The following is a 24,844-nucleotide window of genomic DNA, read 5'->3' as shown; positions in this document are numbered from 1 at the left end:
GTTGGTTGAGCATCTGACTCTTGATTTCAGCTCAGGTGATGAGCCCAGGGTATGGGATCAAGCCCGGCATTGAGCCCTGCATCAGGCTCTACACTGAGAAGACATCCTTGTTTTATCTTGATCTTAGAGGAAATGCTTTCAGTTTTTTACCATTGAATATGATGTTAGCAGTGGACTTTTCATATATGGCCTTTTCTGTGTTGAAGTAAATTTCTTACTCAGTGAAGTAACTTACTCAATGTGAGCTTTTATCATAAAAGGGCATTGAGTTTGGTCAAATACTTTGCATCTATTGAGATGGTCATGTGATTTTTATCCTTTATTCTCTTAATGTTGTGTATCACATTGATTGATTTGCATATGTTGAATATCCTTGCATCCCAAGGATAAATTATATATATCTTTTTAATGTGCTATTGAATTCAATTTGCTAATATTTTGTTAAGGTTTTTGAATCTATATTCACCAGGGATATTGGCTTTTAATTTTCTTTTCTTGTGGTGTCTTTGACTGGCTTTGGTATCAGGGTAATGCTGGCTTTGTAAGTTTGGAAGCCTTCCCCCTGTTCAATGTTTTGGAACCAACAGTTTAAGATGGATTAATATTAATTCTTTAAATACCTGGTAGAATTAAACTGTGAAGCCATCTGGTACTCGGAGTTTTTTGGGGGGAGGTTTTTTATTACTGATTCAATCTTCTTATTTGTTATTGGTCTCTTCCAGGCTACCATTTCTTCTTGATTCAGTCTTGGTACAGTTTGTCTCTAGGAACTTATCTATTTCTTCTAGATCATCCAGTTTGTTACAAATAATTGTCCCTGATTTTTTTTTTTTTAATTTGGGGCATTAGTTGTAATATATCCTCTTTCATTTCCAATTTTATTTGAGTATTCTCTTTTTTCTTAGTCTACCTAAGGGCTTGTCCTTTTTTTTTTTTTTTAAGGTTTTTCTTTTAAAGTAAACTCTACATCGAATGTGGGGCTCAAACTCACAACCCAGAGATCAAGAACTGTATGCTCTACTGACCTAGCCAGCCAGGTGCCCCACTAAAGGCTTATCTTTATGAGCATTTTCAGAAAACTCTTGGTTTTGTAACATTTTCTAATTTCTAGTTTCCATTTTATTTAAAAAATTTTTTTCCATTTATTTCTGTTCTAGTCTTTATTATTTCTTTACTTCTAATTGGGCTTCGGTTCTTCCTTTTTTATATGTTCCTTGAGGTGTAAAGTTGGCTTGTTATTTCAGATTTTTCTTCTTTTTTAATGTAGGAATTTATCACTATAAAATTCCCTCTTATTACTACTTTTGTTGTATCCCGTTTTTGGTAGGTTGTGTTTTATTTTTTGTTTTCTAATTTCTCTTTGATTTCTTCTTTGGCCCAATGGTTATTCAAGAGTGGGTTATTCATTTATTTTTTAGACATTTTATTTTTTATTTTTATTTGTTTTTATTTTAGAAAGAGAGAGAGCACATAAGCAGGGGAGAAAGGCAGAGGGAGAGAGGGAGAGGAAGGGAGGGAGGGAGGGGGGGAGAGAGAGAGAGAGAGAGAGAGAGAGAGGGAGAGAGAGAGAGAGAGAGAGAGAGAGAGAGAGAGAAAGGGAGAATCTTAAGCAGGCTCCACAATGAGCATGGGTTTGATTCCATGACCCTGAGATCATGACCTGAGGTGAAATCAAGAGTCAGATGGTCAACCAAGCCACCCAGCCACCCCACAAGAATGTGTTACTTAATTTCCATGTATTTATGAATTTTTTCATCTTCTTACATTTTAATTTCTAGTTCCATTCCATTGTGTTTAGAAAAGATGTTTGGGATGATTTTAATCTTGCTAAATTGTTAAGTCTTGTTAGACTTGTTTTCTCTCTTAGAATATCAACTATCCTGGAGAATGTTCTATGTGTGCTTGAGAAGAATGTGTATTCTGCTGCTGTTAGATGAAGTGTTCCGTATACATCTATTAGGCCCATTGGATCCATAATGTTATATAATCTCATGAACTGTGAGATCATGACCTGAGCTGAAATCAAGAGTTGGCCACTTAACCAACTGAGCCATCCAGGAGTCCCTATCTATTATTTTTTGTCTGGATGTTTTACCCATAAATCAAAGTGGGGGTACTGAAGTCTCCTACTATCACTGTATTGCTATTTCTCCCTTCACATTTGTTAATGTTTGCTTTATATATTTAAGTGCTTTGATGTTGGGTGCATATATACTCATAATTGTTATATCTTTCTATTGATCTTTTTATCATTATATAATGATAATGACCATCTTTGTCTCTTGTTATAGCTTTGACTTACAGTCTATTTGTCTGATATAAATATAGAAACCTCTGCTCTTATTTGGTTATTATTTTCATGGGATATAATTTTTCATCCCTTCATTTTTAACCTATGTGTGTCTTATATGTGAATCTAAAGTGAGCCTCTTTTATTATTATTATTTTAATGTTTATTTATTTTTGAGAGAGAGCACGAGCAGGGAAGGGGCAGAGATAGAGGGAGACACAGAATCTGAAGCAGGCTCCAGGCTCTGAGCTGTCAGCACAGAGCCTGACATGGGGCTTGAACTCATCAACTGTGAGATCATGACCTGAGCCAAAGCTGGAAGCTCAACTGACTGAGCCACCCAGACCCCCCCACCCCACCATTGTATTCAATTTAATGGCTAAATCATTCTATACAGTAATTTGTGTAAACCTACAGATATAAATATGGATATAGAGATATAGATAGAAATATACAGATACAGGATTAAACAACATATAAATATTACCGTATTCAAGAGCTTTAAATCACACATTTCTAAACATTTTCACTTTTTCTCCTTATAACTTCAATGTCTCAAAGTACTTTATGGGAAAGAAGATGGCTCGGGAAATAGTGTCATGTTCTCATATGACAATTCATAATGTTTTTAATGAAGTAAAATTAACATACAAAGTTAGTTTCAGGTGTAAATACTGACTCAGCAATTCTATACATTACTTAGTGCTCATAAGTATAGTCAACATCTGTCGTCATTCAACATTAATACATTATCATTGACTATATTCCCTATACTGTATATTTCATCTCTGTGATTTATTTATAACTGGAAGTTTGTACCTCTTAATCTTCTTTTATTTATTTCACCCATCCCCTCACCCACCTAACCCTATGGCAACCACCAGTTCTCTATTTAAGAGTTTTGTTTTTTGTTTTCGTTTTGTTCTGTTTTTAGATTCCACATATAAGTGAAACAATATGGTATTGGTCTTTAACTTATTTCACTTAGCATAATACTCTCTAGGTCATCTGTGTTGTTGCAAATGTAAAGATTTCATTCTTTTTTATGGCCAAGCAATATTCCACCACCCACACACACACACACAAACCACACACACACACCTTTTATCCATTCATCTATGGATGGATACTTGGGTTTCTTCCGTATCTTGGCTATAGTAAATAATGCTGTTTTTATCTTTTTGGATTTCTCCTTCTCCTTTTGCCTCCCCCTCCTCCTTTTTCCTCCTCCTCCTTCTTTTTAACTATTGGTTAGTAAATACCCAGTAGTGAAATTATTGGATCATATAGTAATTTTATTTTTAATTATTTTGAGCAACTTCCATACTGTTTTTTCACAGTAGCTGCCACCAACAACGTACAAAAGTTATTTTTTCCTCTACATTCTGACCAACACTTGTCTTTTTGATTCTAGCCATTCTGACAGGTGTAAGATGATGTCTCATTGTAGTTTTGATTTGCATTTCCTTGATGATTAGTGATGTTGAGCAGCTTTTCATGTGTCTGTTGGCCATCTGCATGTATGTTTTCTTTGGAGAAATGTCTGTTCAGGTCCTCTGTCCATTTTTTAATCAGACTGTTTTTTGGTTGTGTTGTAGAAGTTCTTTATATTTTTTGGATATTAACCCCTTGTTGGATAGATCATTTGCAAATGTTTTCTCCCATTCAGTGGGATGCCTTTCATTTTGTTAACAATTTTGGTATAGTCTCAACAGTTAATTTTTGCTTTTGTTTCCTTTGCCTGAGGAGACTTATCCACACACTGCTATGGTAGATGTAAAAAAAAAAAAAAAAATTACTGCCTACATTTTCTTCTAAGATTTTTATGGTTTCAGGTCTCACATTTAAGTCTTTAATCCATTTTGGGTTTTTAATTTTGTGTGTATAGTGTAAGAAAGTGTCCAGTTTTCCTATCTGTTGAAAAGACTTTTCTCCATTATATTCTTGCCTCCACTGTCATAGACTAATTGAGCATATAAGCATGGTTTCATTTCAGGGCTCTATTCTGTTCTACTGATCTATGTATTGATTTTTGTGCCAAGACCATACTGTTTTGATTACCACAACTTTGTAGTATGTATTGGAACTGTGATACCTCCCATTTTGTTCTTTCCCAAGATTGTTTTGGCTATTTGGGGGTCGGGGTGGAGTCTTTGTGGTTCCATACAAATTTTAGTATTATTGTTCTAGTTCTCTGAAAACTTCTGTTGGTATTTTGATAGGAATTGCTTTAAATCTCTAGATAGCTTTGGGTAGTATGAACATTTTAACAATATTAATCCTTCCAAATCATGAGGTTGGTATATCCTTCCATTTGTTTCTTCAATTTCTTTCATCAGTTCTTTATAGCTTGGGTATAGATCTTTCCTCTCCTTGGTTAAGTTTATTCCAACAATTAATTAACATTTGGTGAAAAAGATGAGATATTTAATTTCTGTGTACTTCAGGGATTTCTTCATGTTAAGTAGAATTGTTAGTCTTTCCATAATTCACAAAAGTCCAAGTTACATATATTCTTAAGATAACCTACTAAGGAATTGGTGGGGTAGGGGTGAGGTTTAAGAAGGGCAGACAAGTATTTACTATATGCACTTTTGCATTTCTTTAATTTATTACAATCAGCAGAGATTGCTCATTGCAAAGATTGCTGAAAAAAAATTAATGCTACAAGATATTTGAGATAAAATATACCTAGAGCACTGAGTGCAGCTTTATACAGACATATACAACTAGAAGTTGATTTGTGCAGTAAACATAAAACAATTGTGGTTAAGATTTCTAGTTGTGGATTAAAAAGAAAATTCATTAAATAGATCCTCAGAATATGACCATTTATTTTAATAATCTTATGTGAAAATACTCAACAATCATTATACTTATATAGGTTCTTCCCTTAATTTCTGTGAATGGTTTACAATTTTCTTGGATGTCTTTATACATCTTTCAAGTGGTTTTTATTTTCTTGTAAATATTAAAAACATTTCAGTAATTGTTGCTAGTATACAGAAAAAAACCTTATTTTTGTACATTTATCTTGTTTCCAGTGGCCTTTGAACATTCACTGAATATGAATGCTGTATTTTTAGACTTCTACATATGAAATTAGGACATCTGCAAATATCTCAGTTTTATTTCTGTACAGTGACTTACCAGGTTCATAGACTAGAAGATAAAATTTTAAAGAGGTTAATTTCCCCAAATTGATCTATAGGTTGAATGCAGTTCCAATTAAAATCCTGGCAGAGTCTGTGTGTGTGTGTGTGTGTGTGTGTGTGTGTGTGTGTGTGGAAATTAACATGTTTTTAAAACTTATATGGGAATGTAAAGGGGCCAAGAAGAGCCACATCAATCTGGAAGAACTACAAAGCTGGAAGACTTACACTCTAGCTTTTTTACAGAACTACAGTAATTAAAACTGATATTTACAAGGATAGAGAAATAGATTGGTCACCTGGTTTATGACACAGGGAAGGATAGTCATCAATAAATACTGTAAGACCAATTCGATATCCACGTAGAGGAAAAAGCAAAAAACAAAAACCTTTGATCTTCACACATACACAAAATTCATTTCCAGTTGGATGGCAGAATTACATGTTCATTAAATGATACCACAGAGTTATAAAGCAAGTGTAGTAGGTAGTATATAATGCCATTCGCAATCACCTAATTTTACAAAAACATGGTCTTTATTCAAATGGCTGCTAGTAGTTGCGCTTTATTTCTTAACAGGAAGAATTGTAGAAGAGTTACAAATTGAAAATTAGAAACTGGAAGCTCAAATTAGCAACCCAGTAAGAACCAACTCATTGATTTATGATTACTAAATTTGGATTATTATAGAATTTCTAGTGATATGAAAAGAAAATGAGAACATATTTTATTTAATTTTCTAATGTTTATTTGTGAGAGAGACAGAGTACGTGCAGGGGAGAGGCAAAGAGAGAGAGGGAGATACAGAATCTGAAGCCGGCTCCAGGCTTTTAGCTGTCAGCACAGAGCCCAACGTGGGGCTCGAACTCATGAACTGTGTGAGATCATGACCTGAACCGAAGTTGGACACTTAACCAGCTGAGCCACCCAGGTGCCCCTGAGAACATATTTTATCAAGCAGGGTTTGATTATCATGTTTAGATTCTTTTTTTTTTTTTTTTTAATTTTAAATGAAGTGTACACAAGTCATTTTAAGCTGAAACTTCAAGGAATGGCAAATGACCCATAGTTTCCAGCCTGTGAATAAGGACAGTGGACTGTTTCTTTCTAGCCCAGGTCCCTGGTCTCAGTTCAGGCTTGCAGGAGTGGTGAGTGGGCAGGCTTGATGCTGAACCTCTTAGGTATCTCCCTGTAATAAGTGGCTAGAAAACTGAAAGTACATTTCCCTGATTTCCTTGCAGTTAGAATTCTGGATGTGGTTTAGTTTTGGAAAAGCAGATGTATCCATAGAAGGCAGAAGTGAGATGATGAAAGTGATTTTCTGAGGCAGTGTCGACAGAGATTCCAGTGTCTGGACACAAGGTTCCTTAAGTGGCAACAGGAATTGTAAAACATCTAACTTGGTGTGAACTGTAGCAGACATAACAAATACTGTGAAGAATTAGCAGTAGTGTGCCTTCCTGATCATGGCACTCTCCTGGTTCTTGCCATGTTGGTATACTTTGGGATTGAGTGTTTTTTTTGAACTCAGAAGAGAAGGAGCTCTCTGGCTGACCTGATTCCACATTGTGGCATGCCTCTGTCAGTTCTCAAGAGGTCCATGCTCACGTCTCCTTAAACTAATTAGAATTAAACTGTTCTTTGCAACTTTATAGGACCTTACAGAGCCAAACAATTGTATACTAACACTACAGCAAGCAGCATGAGCTTCAACATTCCTGTCAGTTCTCCTATGCTCCCCCCAAAAATACAGAGTGGCCCAGGGGGTGCTGAGCACTCAGTGGGTTTGCATTACAGCTGAGGCAATCTGAAGTTTAGGGTATTTGAATCTTTTTTAAGGAGTACAAGAAAATATTCCAACTTTTGCTCGGGAGGGAGACGTTACCTTTTATTATACTGGGCTGTAAAACAACCTGCTTTTCTCTTGACAGAGACATGATATTGTCCAAGGCTGTTCACTCACCCCTCTCCCCCACCACCCCCTCCCCCCCCCTCTATACAAATATCTTTGGTAAAGATAGTCCAGAACTAAGGCTGTCAGAGCCACTGGTCACAAGATGTGGAGAAATGCAAGGGGACTTACAGAAAATTGCTTCCCAACAGACATTAGCCGACTTTTCATTTCAACTGTAACAACTTGTTTTAAAGCCCAGACGATATTTTCTTTTAAAAACTCACTTTAATCTAGGCATGGAATTTAACAAACATTGGTATACAGTCAGGGACTAATTTATAACATGGTTTCTATTCATTTCAGCCATGAGAAAACACCAGTCATTGTTAAAGGTATCCATCCATAAATTACTTTTATTTCTCATTAAATGAGCACAGAGTCATTAGCATATTAATAACAGATATGTTTATTATTACATATCCATCAGTGCGGCTTTCAATACCACTTGAAACATGCATATCATCCTAGAGACGAATCAGTTTTCCAGTGCTTCTTATTTGATACACATTACTGCAAAGCCATTATAAATTACTGAGGAGGTATTTGGTTAAAAAAATAAACAATAAATCATACTGCCCATATGAATCAACTCTTGTATAGGACAAGAGTTTAACAGTATTTATCTGGTAATTCCTATGTTAACTGGAAAACATCACAGATGTATTGTCATAATTTTATATTGATATAACCTACATAGTTTGCAGAATTTTATAAAGTCATTCATTATTGTAGCAGGTAGTTTAATGCAAAGATTGTACTCAATTTATGAAAGTCCAACAAACCTCTAAATATTTTAAATTAAACCAATTATCAATGAAAAACCCACTGACATATAATTTTTTGAAAATATGTTCTTTTGAAATTTCTATATTTAGTCATGGCAGTAAAATAATTCTTTCAAATTAAGGCACTAAAAGGGCAATGCAACTCCCATTGAAAGTGTTCTAAGAATAATTTACATTTCAAACAGTGCATACATTTCTTATATGTTTGTTAACTTAATGTCTTTATCACTTAAAACCACAAAGAAATACATTATACAATTACAGAAATGATGTACCCCACAAAATGCTTTTAAAACTTGGTTCTTTTGTACAGTTAGTTCCTAATGTCTCTAGTAGTAAAATAACTCAATATGGCTTGGCAAAAATGCATAGATTAAATGTAAAAAAAAAAATGTTTTTTCGCCTTCTCCCATTCCTCAATCTATAAACGTGCTGAAACACATACAGTATTTTGTAAAGCATAATGTAAATATTTATTCTCCGTAAGTCCACCATGGGCAATCAAAAGTGAGGCTTTTAAATTCTACAGTGAGGGCACTGAAGTCAAGTGATGTCACTGCTTTCTTAAAATAGTTTTGTATAGTCTTGCAAGAGCACAAAGACTGAAGTCATTTAAAAGAATTTCAGTTGTCTCATTTTGAGATATTTTCTTTACTCCTTCCATGAGCTGATCTTCATAGTGATTGGCCATTCCACTTGAAAGTGAAAGTCCCTTCCTCTCACTCATATGAGGAAAACTGTGTTCTATCATGATTGACAGGCGTTTTCTTAGAAATTCAAAAAGGCAGCACCTTTTTAAAAAAATATATCTACCTAAGCTTTCCCCCAATTGTACTTGCATTACACAGTAATAATTAATCTAATCTACCTGTAGGCAAACCCGCAATTAAAACAAAAAACAAAAAAAACCCTCAGTGTGCTTTTGTGCCAAAGCAAGGACAGAATAACAGCAATCTTAACCCTGAAGCCTGTGATATTTGTGTCAAAGGAACAGCCTGTCTGCTCTGCATGGTTAAAGAAGCCTGGTTTATCAGGTAGCATTCCACATGATTCCACAAGGCGTTAGGTCACGTGGTTAACTGCTGGGGTGGGCGACAAAAAAAAAAAAATTGTAATTTAAGAAATATATTCAGTTTAAAAATTCAAGAAACAAATTTAGAGAGAAAGGTAAATAAATATTATTTTTATATGTGATTAATACACACAGTTTGGAAAATAGGAAAAGGAAAAATACACTTTGTATTGTCTTCTTTTTGCTTCTACTCTATTTCAAACACATGGTGTTCTTTTGTTTTTTACAAAACTATAACTCAATTTTACATAGTTTAGATCTAGCTTTGTCCTATACAGTCATACAGGATTTTACAGAAATAGTCAGGAGTCAGGTGATATACACTAGAGTAGTATGGTGGGTGAAGAATCACAGAAGGTGTAATGCTAACTATTTAGGCATTTTCAAAGAATTAGACTTGGTTATTAATAACAGGGAGTGAAGAAATGGTTGAATTAAAATGGTTTTAAGGTCTGCTTGGATGACTTGAGTGACATTAGCAGGAGATGCAAATCAGTGTTAGGTCTCAGCTTCTAGATTAAAATGTTCCTCTTAATACAGGGGTTACACTCTAGGAAAGTTAGTATTTGGTATAGGAGAAAAAAACATAGGCTTCAGAATTGGATAAAATAAAAATAGGTTTCAACCCTGACTATGCCACTAACTCACTGTGTGATCTTGCCCAAGTGGCTTGATTCCTCTGAGCCTCATTTATGTATAAAATGTATAAAATGAGAACTTAATAAGACATTATTACCTCTTTTCAGGAAAGGGTTTAATTATGCCCTGCAGTTTGTTATTATATCATATAAATATTTTGAAAAAATTCTATCAAAATCAGTTAAAAAAAAAGAGGAGAGGGATATTTAACTGGGAAGTTTATTTGCAACACCATTTTCAACTGATAATACCCAAATAATTGTGATTGAAAAACAACCACAATTTGTTTAAAACTTTAAGGGCTAAGTATGTGCCATGTACACCAACCAAGATAGTGGAAATCTGATATGGACTTGGAAGAAAATATGAATTTATAATTTCATATTAATTTCAAACAGGAATCAAACTAATTTGTATAAAGTCATTTCATGTCATATATAAATACTTAACTACAAATGATGCCCTCTATGGGGAAAAGAACAATTAGATTTTAGATTTTAATAGATATTAACCAATCACTTTCACATTTTGTCAAAAGGTTAACACTGCAATCCTTACCCTAGTTTTTGCAGATGTATTTTGACGACTTTTCGGAAAGACTGATTTGCAGTGGATCTTGTAGAAAGTGTTCGAGGGGATGCACGAACAAAACCAGATGGTGGATTCTTAGGGATCTTCTTCACCAAATGTGTTACCCATTTTTTTTGTTCATCCTGAGAACATGCTAACAGCAGCATATCTCTTGCTGATGTTACATCATAACTGACTATTTAAAAAAAAAAAAGACACAAAGTCTTACAGGGGCATCTGGGTGGCTCAGTCAACTAAACATCAGACTCTTGATTTCAGCTCAGGTCTTGATCTCATGGTTCGTCAGACTGAACTGTGCAATGGGCTCCATGCTAACAGTGCAGAGTCTGCTTGGGATTCTCTCTCTCTCTCCCTCTCTCTCTGCCCCTCCCTGGCTTGCGTGCACATGTGCTCTATGTCTCAGAAGAAAGAAACAAACATTTTAAAAATAGAAAAAATAAAGTCATACAGTAAGTACCTAAAATGGTCCCATTGAATGTATAAGTTTGTAAGTTCTTAAAATTTTAAAAGATTTACTATGCTTAAGTTTGGACAATATCTCTCCTTAATTAAGGCTGAAAATTTAAAAGGAGACATTAATCACAAACTACTAAGAAAGATAAAGCAAAAAAAAAAAAATTAAAAAAAGCAGAAGTGAAACTAATGTATTGTAGAACTTAAGTTTCTTATCTTAAAATAGCTATTGTCTATATTCTTTTCCTCAAGCTACCCTTGCTAAACTAGAAGACATTTGTTTATGACCCTGCATGTTGGTCCAGGCAGTGAAAACCGAACAAAAAGAAAACAAGCAGGAGGCAAAAATTCAAGGAGAAATAATATAGTGGAACTCACCTATAGCTCTTCTCTCCAATTTAGAGTAATTTCTTAAAGGTAAGTTTTTTATAAGGCGGTAATTCTCTTTAAAAACATTATGTTCAAAGCTAGATCTGTAGCTGTGAAATGACAGCTACATGTTGGTCCTCTAGTGTCAAAATACTACTTCTTATAATCTCTTTTCAACTTGGTATAGAAAATGCTACGCTTGAAGAAATTATTTTAATGGGACTTAATTTTCTAATTTGTTATAAACTGTAAAAGTAATTTTTATGCCTTACCTTTACATGGAGAAATTAAATCCTCTTTCTTATCTAAGTGATCTCTGTGGCACTTAACATGGCATCTTCGACATTCTAGGGCAGGAGGTGGCTTAAAAACATGCCAGAGAGGTTTGGCACAGGCCTCACAGTTGGCGGGAAAGTGGTAGAGTGTAGGAATGAACTCATGGCCTTTGTGGTTTTGAAAATTAGTCTTTTCAGCTTGCTGTACTGGTTCCATCTCTACATCTTTTCTACATTCACCTTCATTTGCGTATAGTATCTACATTCAGGAATGGTAAAAGGAAGATTTTAAAGTCTTAATTTGTACACATAAGTTTCAAATTATAAAAAACATTGGTGTTTTTGCATACTTCACAAAGTGCATTTAGTCATTAAATAAAAGATTTTCTAAAATTAGAATTTAAGGTTTTCACCTGGAATATTTTAGGAATTTCTTCAGTTTCAGCTCTGTAAACATCTCCTTGGGTTACAGGTCGAACATGAAACAATTTACTAAGATGAAAATAAACAGGACATAAACTATTAAACTCATTTACAGTAAAAGACAAATAAACATTTCATTGAAGAGGACAAACAGGTGGCAGATAAGTACATGGAATGATGTTCAACATCATTAGTCATTAGAGAAATGCAAATTAAAATCACCGTAGGCATCACTGTACACCTATCAGACTTTAAAAAGTAAAAACAGTAATAACACCAAATGCTAACGAAGATGCAGAGAAACTAGTCACTCATATAATTGTGGTAGAAATGTAAAAACTGCAGAGCCACCTTTGAAAAATAGCAATGGCCTGTTTCTTACAAAATGAAACAAACATATGCTTAACATATGACCCAGCAACTGAATTCCTGGGCCTTTATTCCATAGAAATGAACATTTATATTTATAAAAAAACTTGTATATGAATGTTCATATATAGCCCAAAGCTGAAAACAGCCCAAATGAATGGTTAAACACTGGTACATTCATACCATGGAATACTACTCAACAATAAAGAGAAACAAATGGTAACTTGAATGAACCTTAAGAGAATTATGCTGAATGAAAAGAGACAATCTCAAAGGTTATAAACTATTTGATTCCACCTATATGACCATGCTTAAAAACACAAATTATGGAGATGGAGAACAGGATTACAGATGGGGGCAGAAATGGCACTTGTTATGGCTATAAAAGGGTAGCATGATGGTTCCCTGTGATGGAACTGCTCTGTATTTGGTGGTGATCATATGAATCCATTTATGTGATAAAGGCATAATAGACTGGAAAGAGATAAAACTATCATTATTTGGAGATGATGTGATTGTGTTTGTAGAAAACCCCTGTGGAAAACCCAATAAAACTAGTAAATAAACAAGATTAGAGGATTCAAGATGAATATATAAAAATAAATAGTACTGGAATAACCAGATATCCACATGGAAATATACACGCACATACAAAAGTAACTTTAACTGCAACCTCTTACCAAACACAAAAATAAATTCTGAGATTAATCATAACTTAAGGGGTGGCTGGGTGGCTCAGTCAGTTAAGTGTCTGACTTTGGCTCAGGTCATGATCTTGTAGTTTGTGAGTTCAAGCCCGTGATGTGCTCTCTGCTGACAGCTCGGGAGCCTGGAGCCCGCTTCAGATTCTGTGTCTCCCTCTCTCTCTGCACCCTCCCCCTGCCCCCAGCCCCATTCATGTTCTGTGTCTCTCTCTAAAATAAATAAACATTAAAAAATTTTTTTAAAATCAGAACTTAAATGTAAAGCCTAGAAATAGAAAGGTCCTAAAAGAAAACACAGAATACTTTACAATCTTTGGAGAAGCAAAATTTCTTGGACAGACTACAAAAAGCTATCTTTTAAAAAATTAATAAATTTGTTTCCATTAAAAGACACCATAAGAAAATGAATAGCAAGCCACAGATTAGGAAATATTTGCACTGCATGTTTCTGATATAGAACCCATATCCAGAATATATATACAGAACTTTTACAGGGACACCTGGGTGCTCAGTCGGTTAAGCTTCCAACTTCAGCTTAGGTCATGATCTCGCAGTTCACAAGTTTGAGCCCCATGTCAGGTTCTGGGCTGACAGCTCAGAGCCTGGAGCCTGCTTCAGATTGTGTCTCCTTCTCTCTCTGCCCCTCCCCTGCTGTACTCTGTCTCTCTCTCAAAAGTAATTTAAAAACATTAAAAAAAAAAAAAGATTACAAATCTATCTTAAAAAAGGTAAGTATCCAATTAAAATGGGCAAAAGACATGGAGATATTTAAGATATACAAATGGCCAATAAACATCTGAAAAAATTTTTGGTATCATTAGTCATGGGGAAAATACAAGTTAAGACAATAATGAGACAGCATTCATCTTCATTAGAATAGCTAAAATGTTAACTACACTGGTATTAAAATTAAAAACTTAAAAATAATAAAATAAAATAAAATAAAAGAACAGCATAAATCAAAGACTGACAACACCATATGATGGTGAAAACATGGAACAACTGTAACTCATATACTGCTGGTGAGCATAACACAGTGTAACTATTTCTGGGACTATTGGTAGATTTTAAAAGATTAAACACAGATTTACTCAATACCCAGGATTCCACTAAGTAATTACACATGAAAATGAAAACATAAATCCACCAAAAGAATGTTCATAACAGTCTTATTTATAACCAACCCCAAATTGAGAGCAAGCCAAATGTTCCTCAGCAGAAGAATGGATAAACAAATTGAGATATATTAATTTGATGGAATATTATTCAGTAATAAAAGGAATTGCTGAATATATTCAGCAATTGATACACATAGCAAAACACTATGCTGGGTGAAAGATGCCAGGCACAAAGAATACATATCATATGATTCCATTTATAGAAGTTCTAGAATAGGCAAAACTTAGTAACAGAATTCAGATGTTCTTTTTTTTCCCCTGAGAAAATGGTATAAGTGGCTTTCTAGGATGATGGAAATATTCTTTTTTTTTTTTTTTTAACGTTTATTTATTTTTGAGACAGAGAGAGACAGAGCATGAACAGGGGAGGGCAGAGAGGGAGACACAGAATCTGAAACAGGCTCCAGGCTCTGAGCTGTCAGCACAGAGCCCGATGCGGGGCTTGAACTCACTGACCCGCGAGATCATGACCTGAGCTGAAGTCGGCCGCTTAACCGACTGAGCCACCCAGGCGCCCTGATGGAAATTTCTTTATCTTGTTATGGGTAATGATTACATGGGTGTTTGTAACTGTCAAAAGAACAGAACACTTATGATTTAGGCATTTTATAAAAATTATACTTCAATAAAAAGGTAAGACAACAAACTTTCATCAATCTGAAAGCATTTAACTTAGTTGAAAGATGATGTCTCTAATATTAGTATTTATGTATTATTCCATTTAGGTTGAACACTTAAATTTTTACAACCAATGCTTCTTCAAAGAATGAGGAAATCAAAACAGTATGGTACTGGTACAAAAACAAACACATAGATCAATAGAACAGCATAGAGAGCCCAGAATAAACCCATGTTTTTATGATTAATTAATCTGCAACAAAGAAAGCAAAAATACAAAATAGGAAAATGTCTCTTCAACAAATGGTGCTGGGAAATTTACTAGCTACATGCAAAAAATAAAAGTGGACTACTTTCTTACACCATACACAAAAAATAAACTCAAAATGGATTAAAGACCTAAACGTGAGATCTGAAGCCATAAAACTTCTAGAAGAAAAACATAAGTGGTAATCTCTTTGATAAGTCAAAGAATTTTTCTAGATATGTCTCCTTTGGCAAGGGAAACTAAATCAAAATTAAACTATTAGGACTACACCAAAATAAAAAGCTTTTTGCACAGCAAAAAAACCATCAACAGAACAAGCCATCAACCTACTGAGTGGGAGAAGATATTTGCAAATGATGTATGCGATAAGGGGTTAATATAAAAAATATATAAAGAACTTATATAATTCAACACCAAAAAACTCCCAAAGAATCCAAAGAATGGGCAGAGGACACGAATAGACATTTTTCCAAAGAAGACACACAGATGGCCAACAGACACATGAAAAGATGCTCAACATCAGTAACCATCAGGGAAATGTAAATTGAAACAACAATGAGATACACCTCATACCTGTCAGAATAGCTAGAATTAAAAATATAAGAAACAACAAGTGTTGGCAAGGATAGGAGAAAAAGGAACCCTTGTGCACTGTTGGGAATGCATGCTGGTGCAGCCACTAAGGAAAACAGTACAAAGGTTTTTCAAAAAGTTAAAAATAGAATTACCATATGATCCAGTAATTCCACTACCAGGTATTTATTCAAAGAATACGGAAACACTAATTTGAAGAGATATATACAACCCCTATGTTTATTCCAGCATTATTTATAATAGCCAAGATATGGGTGAATAGAGTATTAGCCATAAAAAGAATGAACCTTGCCATTTCCAACAACATAGACGGACCTTGGACCTAGAGGTATAATGTTACATGAAATAAGTCAGTCAGGGAAAGATAAATACCCTATTTCACTCGTAAGTGAAATTTAAGAAACAAATGAACAAAGAAAAAAAAAGAGACGGAAAAAACCAACAGACTCTTAGAGAACAAACTGATGGTTACCAGAGGGGAGGTGGGGGGGGGGGGGGGTAAAATAGGTGAAGGGGATTAAGATTACACTTATTGTGATGAGCACTGAGTAAATATGGAATTGTTGGCTCACTATATTGTACACCTGAAACTAATATAACCCTGTATGTTAACTATAATTGAAAAAAGGAAAAAAACGGGAAATAAAATTTCAGAACGCTCTGGTAGCTGCTCAATTCTTTTTACATTCTAGATATAATTGATTTCACAAATGTTTAATTCCAAACGAATGCCAACACTTCATTTTAAGTTTATATTTTTCATGAATAGCACCCACCACATCTCACTTTGAATTTATATTTTTTTGCATGTTTTACCTTTTCTACTATTTGTATGTAAGCTCCTTAAATATGGAACTGTCTTACTCACCTTTGTACAATCTATAGCACTCACGATGAAACAGACAGCAGTGCTTAAGAAATGGTTTTAGAACGAATACAAGGAAAAATCCTAAGCTTATTAAAGGCCTCTGTGATCTACTACTAAAAGCAAAAGATGTATTTGTATATCCTTAACAATGATTGCATAATCATATACAGCACTTTTGGAGATGCTCTCTGAACCTAAAACTAATAAACATTTGAAATAAAAAATTTGTCTTTAGAATACATTTATCAGCTTTGCAAAATCTTCCCCCTTACATTTTGCTAAAGTTAGATTTAATATGGAGTTCTATTTTTTATTTAAAAAAAATTTTCAAGTTTATTTATTTTGAAAGATAGAGAGAGTGGGGGAGGGTCAGAGAGAGGGGGAGAGAGATAATCCCAAGCAGGCTCCACACTGTCAGTGCAGAGCCCGATGTGGGGCTTGAACCCACGAACTGTGAGATCATGATCTGAGCTGAAATCAAGAGTCGGATGCTCAACCAACTGAGCCACCCAGGTGCCCCGAATATGAAGTTTTAAAATTTGTTAGGAAAAGTAGGCAATATCGTTTAAATAACAAAACATAAACTAAATTGTATGTCTAAAAATAATTATCATAAATTATCACCCTGATGATTTAAAATTCAATGAAAGGCAACTTACTCTATGTCCAATACCATGGATGGATTGGATTGTTCCTTATCTTGCTCATCGTTATAGAACAAAATTTTTTTGCTGCTTACTACAACATACTGAAATGAGGAAAAAAGAGGAAGATATATAGCAACATTAATGTGGTTTAAAATAAGCACAATACTTGTCATTTATGTCTAAAGTATACTGTATTAATCTAAGATCAATGCTAATAACAGAGCAATTAATACAAGCTGTATGTTTTAAAAGTAAAATATGTAACAGATTATCAATTAGAAAAAACAAGGCATATATACCTGTTTCTTCCAGCCATATCGTTTGATATTTCCTCTGTTTGGTATTGAAAGCCAGCCTTCAATTCTTGACTCTAGGAGCAAAAGAATATATAGTATTCAGCCTTAAGTAGTAGTAAGAGGAAAGCTATTACAAGTTGTTTGATGGCATGCAGCAACAGGCATTTGAACACAGCTAAATGAATAAGTGCTACAATTTGCTCTTCCATGCTTCAATCACACAAATCAACTGTAATGGCCATACAAATATTGCAGAAAAAAATTCCAAGCCACTTTTCCCATAAAATTAACATTTGTACTTAATTATAAAAGTATGAAGTAAAACAATACCCTTTAGAGCCAGGCAAGACTGGAATGGATTGCAGCTTAAATGGGATATGATACAGAAGACTTTAAATATCATTTAACACTTATAAAACTATTTAGCAAAATAAAAAATGCAGCAAGTGGAACAAATCAGAGCGATGATTTACACAAGAAAGAGCAAGCAAAAGTACAGAGAGGTGTCCTATTACTCACAGAAGATAAGAATAGAAGATAAATAAATAAGGAATGCAGGCAGAATCAACTAGATACAAAGAATAAGAGACAAGCATTTTATTTGTTTTCTTAGCACAATATTCTGATAAACTTTTTGGTAAAACACCTATAATAATTTCAATAAAATTGCTAAAATCTGGTTGAGGGGTACTTAATTCTAGTGTTAAAGTCCAAGTGTAATTCTTTTCAAACTAAAGAGGTATAAATAAAGACTTTTAAGTATGTGATACCAGAACTTAATAAATAGCCAAAAAACATAGCATTGAGTTGGTCAGCTATTACTTTAAACAGTTTGTGCATACCAGAAATTCCTTGACTAATACAATCAAGGCATTTAAAAATAAATATTATTACTGTTTAAATATAATTAATGTTTATGAGAAATATCTGAAGGAAAAAGATGATTATTAGAAATCATTATTTTATATCAGGTTAGAGATAAGAGTATTTTTTTCTATATCTGTCTTATATTTGAAACACAAAAAAATAAAAAAGTAAGCAATTTTCAAGTACAATGCTTAAATCATGACCCTAACAGGAATATATAATGCCTTTCCCCACATATAAAAGCTGTAAAACATCTAAGTCTTAAAGTAATCGTAACAATAGGTAACATTTACCGAACACTTGTTTGACATGTGCTTTAATCTATGTATATTATCCCATGAATGTATATTATATTCCTATGAATATAGGATAGGATAGATTCTACAATCTCCATTTACAAATGAAGAACACCAAAGCTTAGAAGGTAAACTGACTTGTCCAAGGGTATACTCTATCAGTAACTGTCAAAGCTATAGAGTTTACCCTGGCAGGCTAATTTCTGAGCTTGTGTTCCTAGAACACCATGCTGTTCTGTCCTTAACTAAAAAGCTTTGCAGTTAATTGAACTGAATATTCTTCTTGTACCAACTTCTTCCATGTACCTGTCTTTTGCTTTTGTTACTCCTCTTCATCTAAATTATAGTTGTTAAGGTGGAGAAAATAATGAGAAAACTCAGCTCAAAACAATCCTCTTCTCCCAACTACTCCCAGCAACTTCTTAGTTCATCAATAATTGTTTTGTCTCCTTAAGTAGTTCCTTAGTAAGTTTTGTAAGATCAGGGACCATATCCTGACACTATTTTTATATATTTCAAGGCATCTGACACACAAAGTAGATATATATTTTGATTATTTTACAGTTCTGCTTTTCCCCCCTGAATTAGCCAGTTACAGCTACCCTTTATAAATGATGGTTTAAAAACCAAAGGGCAGTTTTAGGGGCACCTGGGTGGCTCAGTCGGTTAAGTGTCCAACTTCGGCTCAGGTCATGATCTCACATTTCTTGAGTTTGAGCCCGTCAGGCTCACTGCTATCAGCCTATCAGGGCAAAGCCCTCTTTGGATCTTGGGTCCCCCTCTTTCTGCCCCTCCCCTGCTTCCGCTCCCTCAAAAATAAACATTAAAAAAAAACCCAAAGGGCAGTTTTACATTAAACAACACGCAGAAGGTTGCTAATCACTCACAAATATTCTTACAAAAGCATCAAGTTATTGTTAGGAAAATTTTCCTTCGGTGTGCTCCAAATTGCAGCTCGTTTACTCCTCCAATTTACTACCAGTAATTCCTCACAGAAAATATGTGAAAGCCACCGAAATTTTGATCTTTATACAAAATTGTGTATGCCAAAATACCCCACACTCAAGTTATTTCTCCTATGAGAATATATGCCAAAAATATTTATGCTTTATGACTCTAGGTTTGGATTATCTGCCAGTGTTTTCTTTAATGTATTTTCAATGGATTGTTGTAGGTTATGACTTTATCTGTCATTTCAGTGTTTCTTAAGAAATTTTGTACATCAAAGGCATTTTATGAATTAAATAAGCCCTTTTTTATTTGTTCCCATTTAAATTAAGTGAAATTTGGAACTCAAAAAAAGGTGCTGAGGATATGTGAAGGTCTCATCAATTTATAATAATATATTTTTTTAGATTTTTTAAATGTGTATTTATTTTTATTATTTTTTTTAATTTTTTAAAAAAAATTTAACGTTTATTTATTTTTGAGACAGGGAGAGGACAGAACATGAACAGGAGAGGGTCAGAGAGAGAGGGAGACACAGAATCTGAAACAGGCTCCAGGCTCTGAGCTGTCAGCACAGAGCCCGACGCGGGGCTCAAACTCACGGACCGCGAGATCATGACCTGAGCCAGAGTCGGACGCTTAACCGACTGAGCCACCCAGGTGCCCCTGTATTTATTTTTAAAACAGACAGAGTGCAAGTGGGGGAGAGGCAGAGAGAGAGGGAGACACAGAATTTGAAGCAGGTTCCAGGCTCTGAGCTATCAGCACAGAGCCGGATGCGGGGCCCAAACCCACAAGCTGTCAGATCATGACCTGAGCCGAAGTTGGACACTTAACCAACTGAGCCAACCAGGAGCCCCAGGTTTTCACCAATTTAAAACAACAGGGTTACAGGAGAGAATTTTAGTTTTTCCTTCCGGTGCATTCCCTTCACAAAAGCAGGTGAACTAAGCTCAGGGACAAATTAAAAACTACATACTAGCTTCTCCTCTGTTTACTTACTCATGTCTTACATACAAGTTAACATATTAGTTGTGTGTGTGTGTGTGTGTGTGTGTATGTATACATAAACCTCCTTTAAAACCATGACAACTTGTGACATATGTAGCAATCTGAAAGTAAAATGTTTTAAATTCCATCTTTTCCATCACAAACACAGAATCAGCTTCTCCAGATTAAAAAATGTTGAGGACTCCTAACTCTACATTATCATCAATAATATGCTACAAAAGTACAAAGTACAAATACAACTGGCTCCAGGTTTTATGTATTTGTAAAGCAATTTTAACTTATAAAAAATTTATGTATGTACCATGAAAATCAGCAATTGATTCCTTTACCCAAATAAGAGACATAGAGACTATATATAAATCAATATCCAATACAGCGAATTTAAATATCAAAGTTAACTGCTGAAGACTATCAAAGTTTACTTGCATAAACACATACTGCTTAAGAAAACAGAGCTAAGGAACCATTGCCAAATATTTTAATTATATTCAGAAGTGATATAAAAATGAAATTATGTTCAAGAATTCAGATGCATCATCTCCAAATCATTGATTAGATTTGGGCAAGTTGGAAGTTCTCATATACTTAAATACTTGGAAACACACCAAGAAATCCACCATTTACAGGTTTAAATTTCAAGACTGAGAGACATAAAGTTAGATGGAAAGAGAATGAGGCAGATAATCCACAAGAGATAATGAATATTAGAATATTGATACCAAGTGTTTTTCCCTAGTGCTTCATCTTACTTTTACATTCTTTTCAGATTATTAGGTCAATAGTTCCAAAAGAAGGAAAGAGAAAGAATAAGGGAGTTATCACGTTGTCTTTTTGTCACTGAGGCAATAGGAAAATCTTAACTCAAGTGTAATCTTTATATTTACACAGTGTGCTATGCCACAACCTGCTACAGAACCAAAAGGAGGATGAAAACATAAAAGAATTAGAATAAAAGTAATTTAAGAACTTCAGAAGGTTGTACAACAGATAATTTTTTTTCTAAGCTTTTTAGAATTGGGAAACAGGAGAGATTTTATCTACTTAAGGACAAGTAGAGACTGAGCTCTAGATATACAAGATAATTAAATGAGAATCTTTATATTGAATGATGAAATCTAAAACTAAGTTATATTATCAGTTCATCCACCCAACTACCTATAAACACCCATCTCACTGAACTAAAAAATATGATCCATATTTCAAAAGGCCTTTATTTTAACTTGAGTAAATGTATTCCATTCAAAGTTCTTCCTTTTTCAGTCTGTAGTTTAATTTTCTAAAATTAAAAAAAAAATAATGTTTATTTATTTTTGAGAGAGGGACAGAGTGCAAATAGGGGAGGGGCAGAGAGCGAGATGGAGACAGAATCTGAAGCAGGCTCCAGGCTGAGTTGTCAGCACAGAGTCCGACGTGGGGCCTTGAACTCAGGAGCCATGAGATGATGACCTAAGCCAAAGTTGGACACTTAACCAACTGAGCTACCCATGCACCCCTCTGCTGACTGATTCTTAAGTGTATTTATTAGGTCAGGATTCTGAAATCTAAATGGATCCCTAACTTAAGTCAGCGAATCAAACCATCTGATCGTCCTCTGAGTTTAGTTTTCCTGAATAAGCCAGAATGGAGGACAAAACTCATCACCTTCCTCCTCTTTAGATGCCCCTCAAAGTCATCATTCAATTCAAATTTTTTCTGAATAGTATTTACCAATAGTGGATTGACTGAAATGTTTAACCTAATAAAAAGAAAACCAAGATACACATAATAAGACATCATTATAACCAAAGTTAAAGGGAAAGGGGTGGAATAAAGACAAAAAACTTGGACAGGATATTTAACTTTATCTAAATAGAAAGAATTCCTGGACTCTAAGCTACAATTTCAGTTCAACAATTGAAAGAATGTAGCCAAACACCCCTAAAAGTCATACTGATGATTAAATCTAACTTTTGAAAGCTTTTCAAACAACAGCTGAAGCAAGAGGTTCTTGTTAAATCCAAAGTGATTCTCTGATAAAGGACATGCACCTACAAGATTCTGAAGAGGCAGAAGGTTTCAGAAAACCAAAAACGGGAAAAGCGAAGGAATTCCTTGACCACTATAATAGAAATTTACTCCATGCCCTTCTAAGAGATCTGATTTTGGGCTAGAAAACACACAAAAGAAGGAGGGCAGGGATTACATGGTATATAAGTAAGAGTTGAATTCACTTTTCACTTTGAGTCCACTTTCTTGACCAGAACCATAATACCATTTTCTAAGTAGTCTATTAAGTTTTTTATATCAAATTCTCAAAAAACAGTATCTGTTAAAACAGAATCACTATAATATAAAATGTGCTACTTCATAAATATCTATTAACATATTACACAGGAAATACACAAATTAAAATCAATTTTCAAGTTTATGGCCATGTAAACAAAACTTCCAAAACCTTGAACTAAGAATATGCAGTAGTATGTAGGGGGTACCTGAGTGGCTCAGTTGGTTAAGTGTCTTGACTTTCAACTCAGGTCATGATCTCACGGTTCACGGGTTTTTTGAGCCCCGCATCGGGTTCTGTGCTGACAGCTTAGAGCCTGGAACCTGCTTCAGATCTGTATCTCCCTCTTTCTCCCTGCCCACCCCTGCTCGCACTCTGCCCCTCCCTCTCTCACAAAATAAACATTAAAAAAAAATGATAAGCAGCAGTATGTCAAGTTTGTGTGTGTATGTAAACATTATATCTTTAAATTTGTAATGCATGTTTTAATATTTATAACCTATTCACTTCTAAACTGAACGTGTATTATGTGTATTGCTTATCTCTGTTAAAAAGACATAAATGTACTATAACTTACCCTACACTAAATCCAAGAATTTTAATTGATTCTCAACTGGGAGAAAAAAAAAAAGACATCGGAAAAGTCTGAAATCCTAGATACTCTCACTTTTGCCTTTACTTGACTCTCTGCCCCCTGACTGCATCTCTCAATCCCTTTTATCTATTTCTCTAAATTCAAAACTTAAAGTCTGACCGGAGTTTATCTCTACTACTTTAGAAAGGTCTATATATAGGCTGCTATGGTTCTGATTATTAAGTACAGTTCTTAGTTTTTGCACAGAAATACATAAAAACAAAAAAACCCACAGTACATTAAAGAGCTGCTACTCATGAAAACACATATAATAATTTTCTTTAAATAGTGAGAGGTATAAGCAGCTTCAGCTTTCACCATGCAGTTAGGCTGTTTTGGTTCAAAACCTTTTTCAGATTTCTATTCAGGTAGAGCCTCTCAAATTTATTTTAATAGCCTAAAATTTCTTTTGACTGCTTTTATTCTATAAAATGCAAACATAATCAGACTTTGGCTAACAGAAGCATAAATTTCTTCTTAAGGATCCATGGGAAAAATAAAATGACAAAGAGGTAGAAAGCTAAATGAAAGTAACATACATTAATTTCCATGAATGAAGCAAACCTGAATGAAGTAAAAGAAATGTTCTTACCTGGAAGGTTTCCATCAGTTTCATCAGCACTAGGAAAACTAGCAACACTTGTAGAATCCGAAAGGTCCAAAAGTTTAGCACGCAATTGCTCAATATCACTCTCTTTGCTAGCCAATTGCATCTGAAGCTCATTCCTATGTGTACATTCTTCTACCAATTGCTATTTTTGAAATAAAGAAATCAAAATCAAATTTTCAAATTAAAAATTAAGAATTAATGGAACTATGAAGAATCTAAAACTAATACTAAAAAATTAGTATAAACTTCATGAATGTTTACTACCACAGATTTTGATACAATTGTAAAAAATGCAAGTTCTCTTCCTCATTAATACATTGCTTGGTAAACTCCTTTTCTCCTTGCTTTCAACAAATTTTGTTTATATTTTTTAAATATAAAGCATCAAAACACAAAAACCAAACACCTGTTAAAACAGTAGGAAATGCTTTTATGGCTTCAAATGAAACAGTTTAAAAAATATGGAAAGCTTCTCAGGATGGTAAAAACCATAAATGATAGAGAGTCAGTGCTTGTATCCAAGTCAATCTAGGACCAGAGACCAGTTCTCAATTTTGTGCTATTTACAGGCCAGGAAGTATAAAAAAAATTAAGTTTGATATTTTGATTTCAGAAAAGTGAGTCCTGATTAGAGAAAACAAAAAAATATACAATACTTCAAATCCTCTA

The 24,844-nt window shown here is 34.3% G+C and overlaps 1 protein-coding gene across 3 annotated transcripts in view; it reads right to left on the bottom strand.

Moving 5' to 3' along the window:
* Positions 1 to 7,723: 7,723 nt before the first annotated feature.
* Positions 7,724 to 24,844, bottom strand: part of ROCK1 (Rho associated coiled-coil containing protein kinase 1) — a 160,365-nt gene continuing 143,244 nt past the window's right edge. For 2 of the 3 annotated variants that reach the window (XM_030336456.2, XM_030336458.1), the window contains exons 27-33: positions 24,158 to 24,317; positions 17,550 to 17,620; positions 17,263 to 17,351; positions 11,995 to 12,073; positions 11,579 to 11,840; positions 10,453 to 10,659; positions 7,724 to 9,264 (exon numbers count right to left, since the gene is read on the bottom strand). In XM_030336456.2, coding sequence (XP_030192316.1) covers positions 9,245 to 9,264; positions 10,453 to 10,659; positions 11,579 to 11,840; positions 11,995 to 12,073; positions 17,263 to 17,351; positions 17,550 to 17,620; positions 24,158 to 24,317 — 888 coding nt within the window. In that variant the 3' untranslated portion in view covers positions 7,724 to 9,244. The remainder of the gene's footprint in view (positions 9,265 to 10,452; positions 10,660 to 11,578; positions 11,841 to 11,994; positions 12,074 to 17,262; positions 17,352 to 17,549; positions 17,621 to 24,157; positions 24,318 to 24,844) is intronic. The other variant, XM_030336457.2, reaches the window with a different exon arrangement.

Source organism: Lynx canadensis, chromosome D3 (genome assembly GCF_007474595.2).
Source record: "Lynx canadensis isolate LIC74 chromosome D3, mLynCan4.pri.v2, whole genome shotgun sequence".
Lineage (NCBI taxonomy): Eukaryota > Metazoa > Chordata > Mammalia > Carnivora > Felidae > Lynx > Lynx canadensis.
Note: the sequence above shows the minus strand (reverse complement) of the source record. Positions and strands in the feature narration are given on the sequence as shown.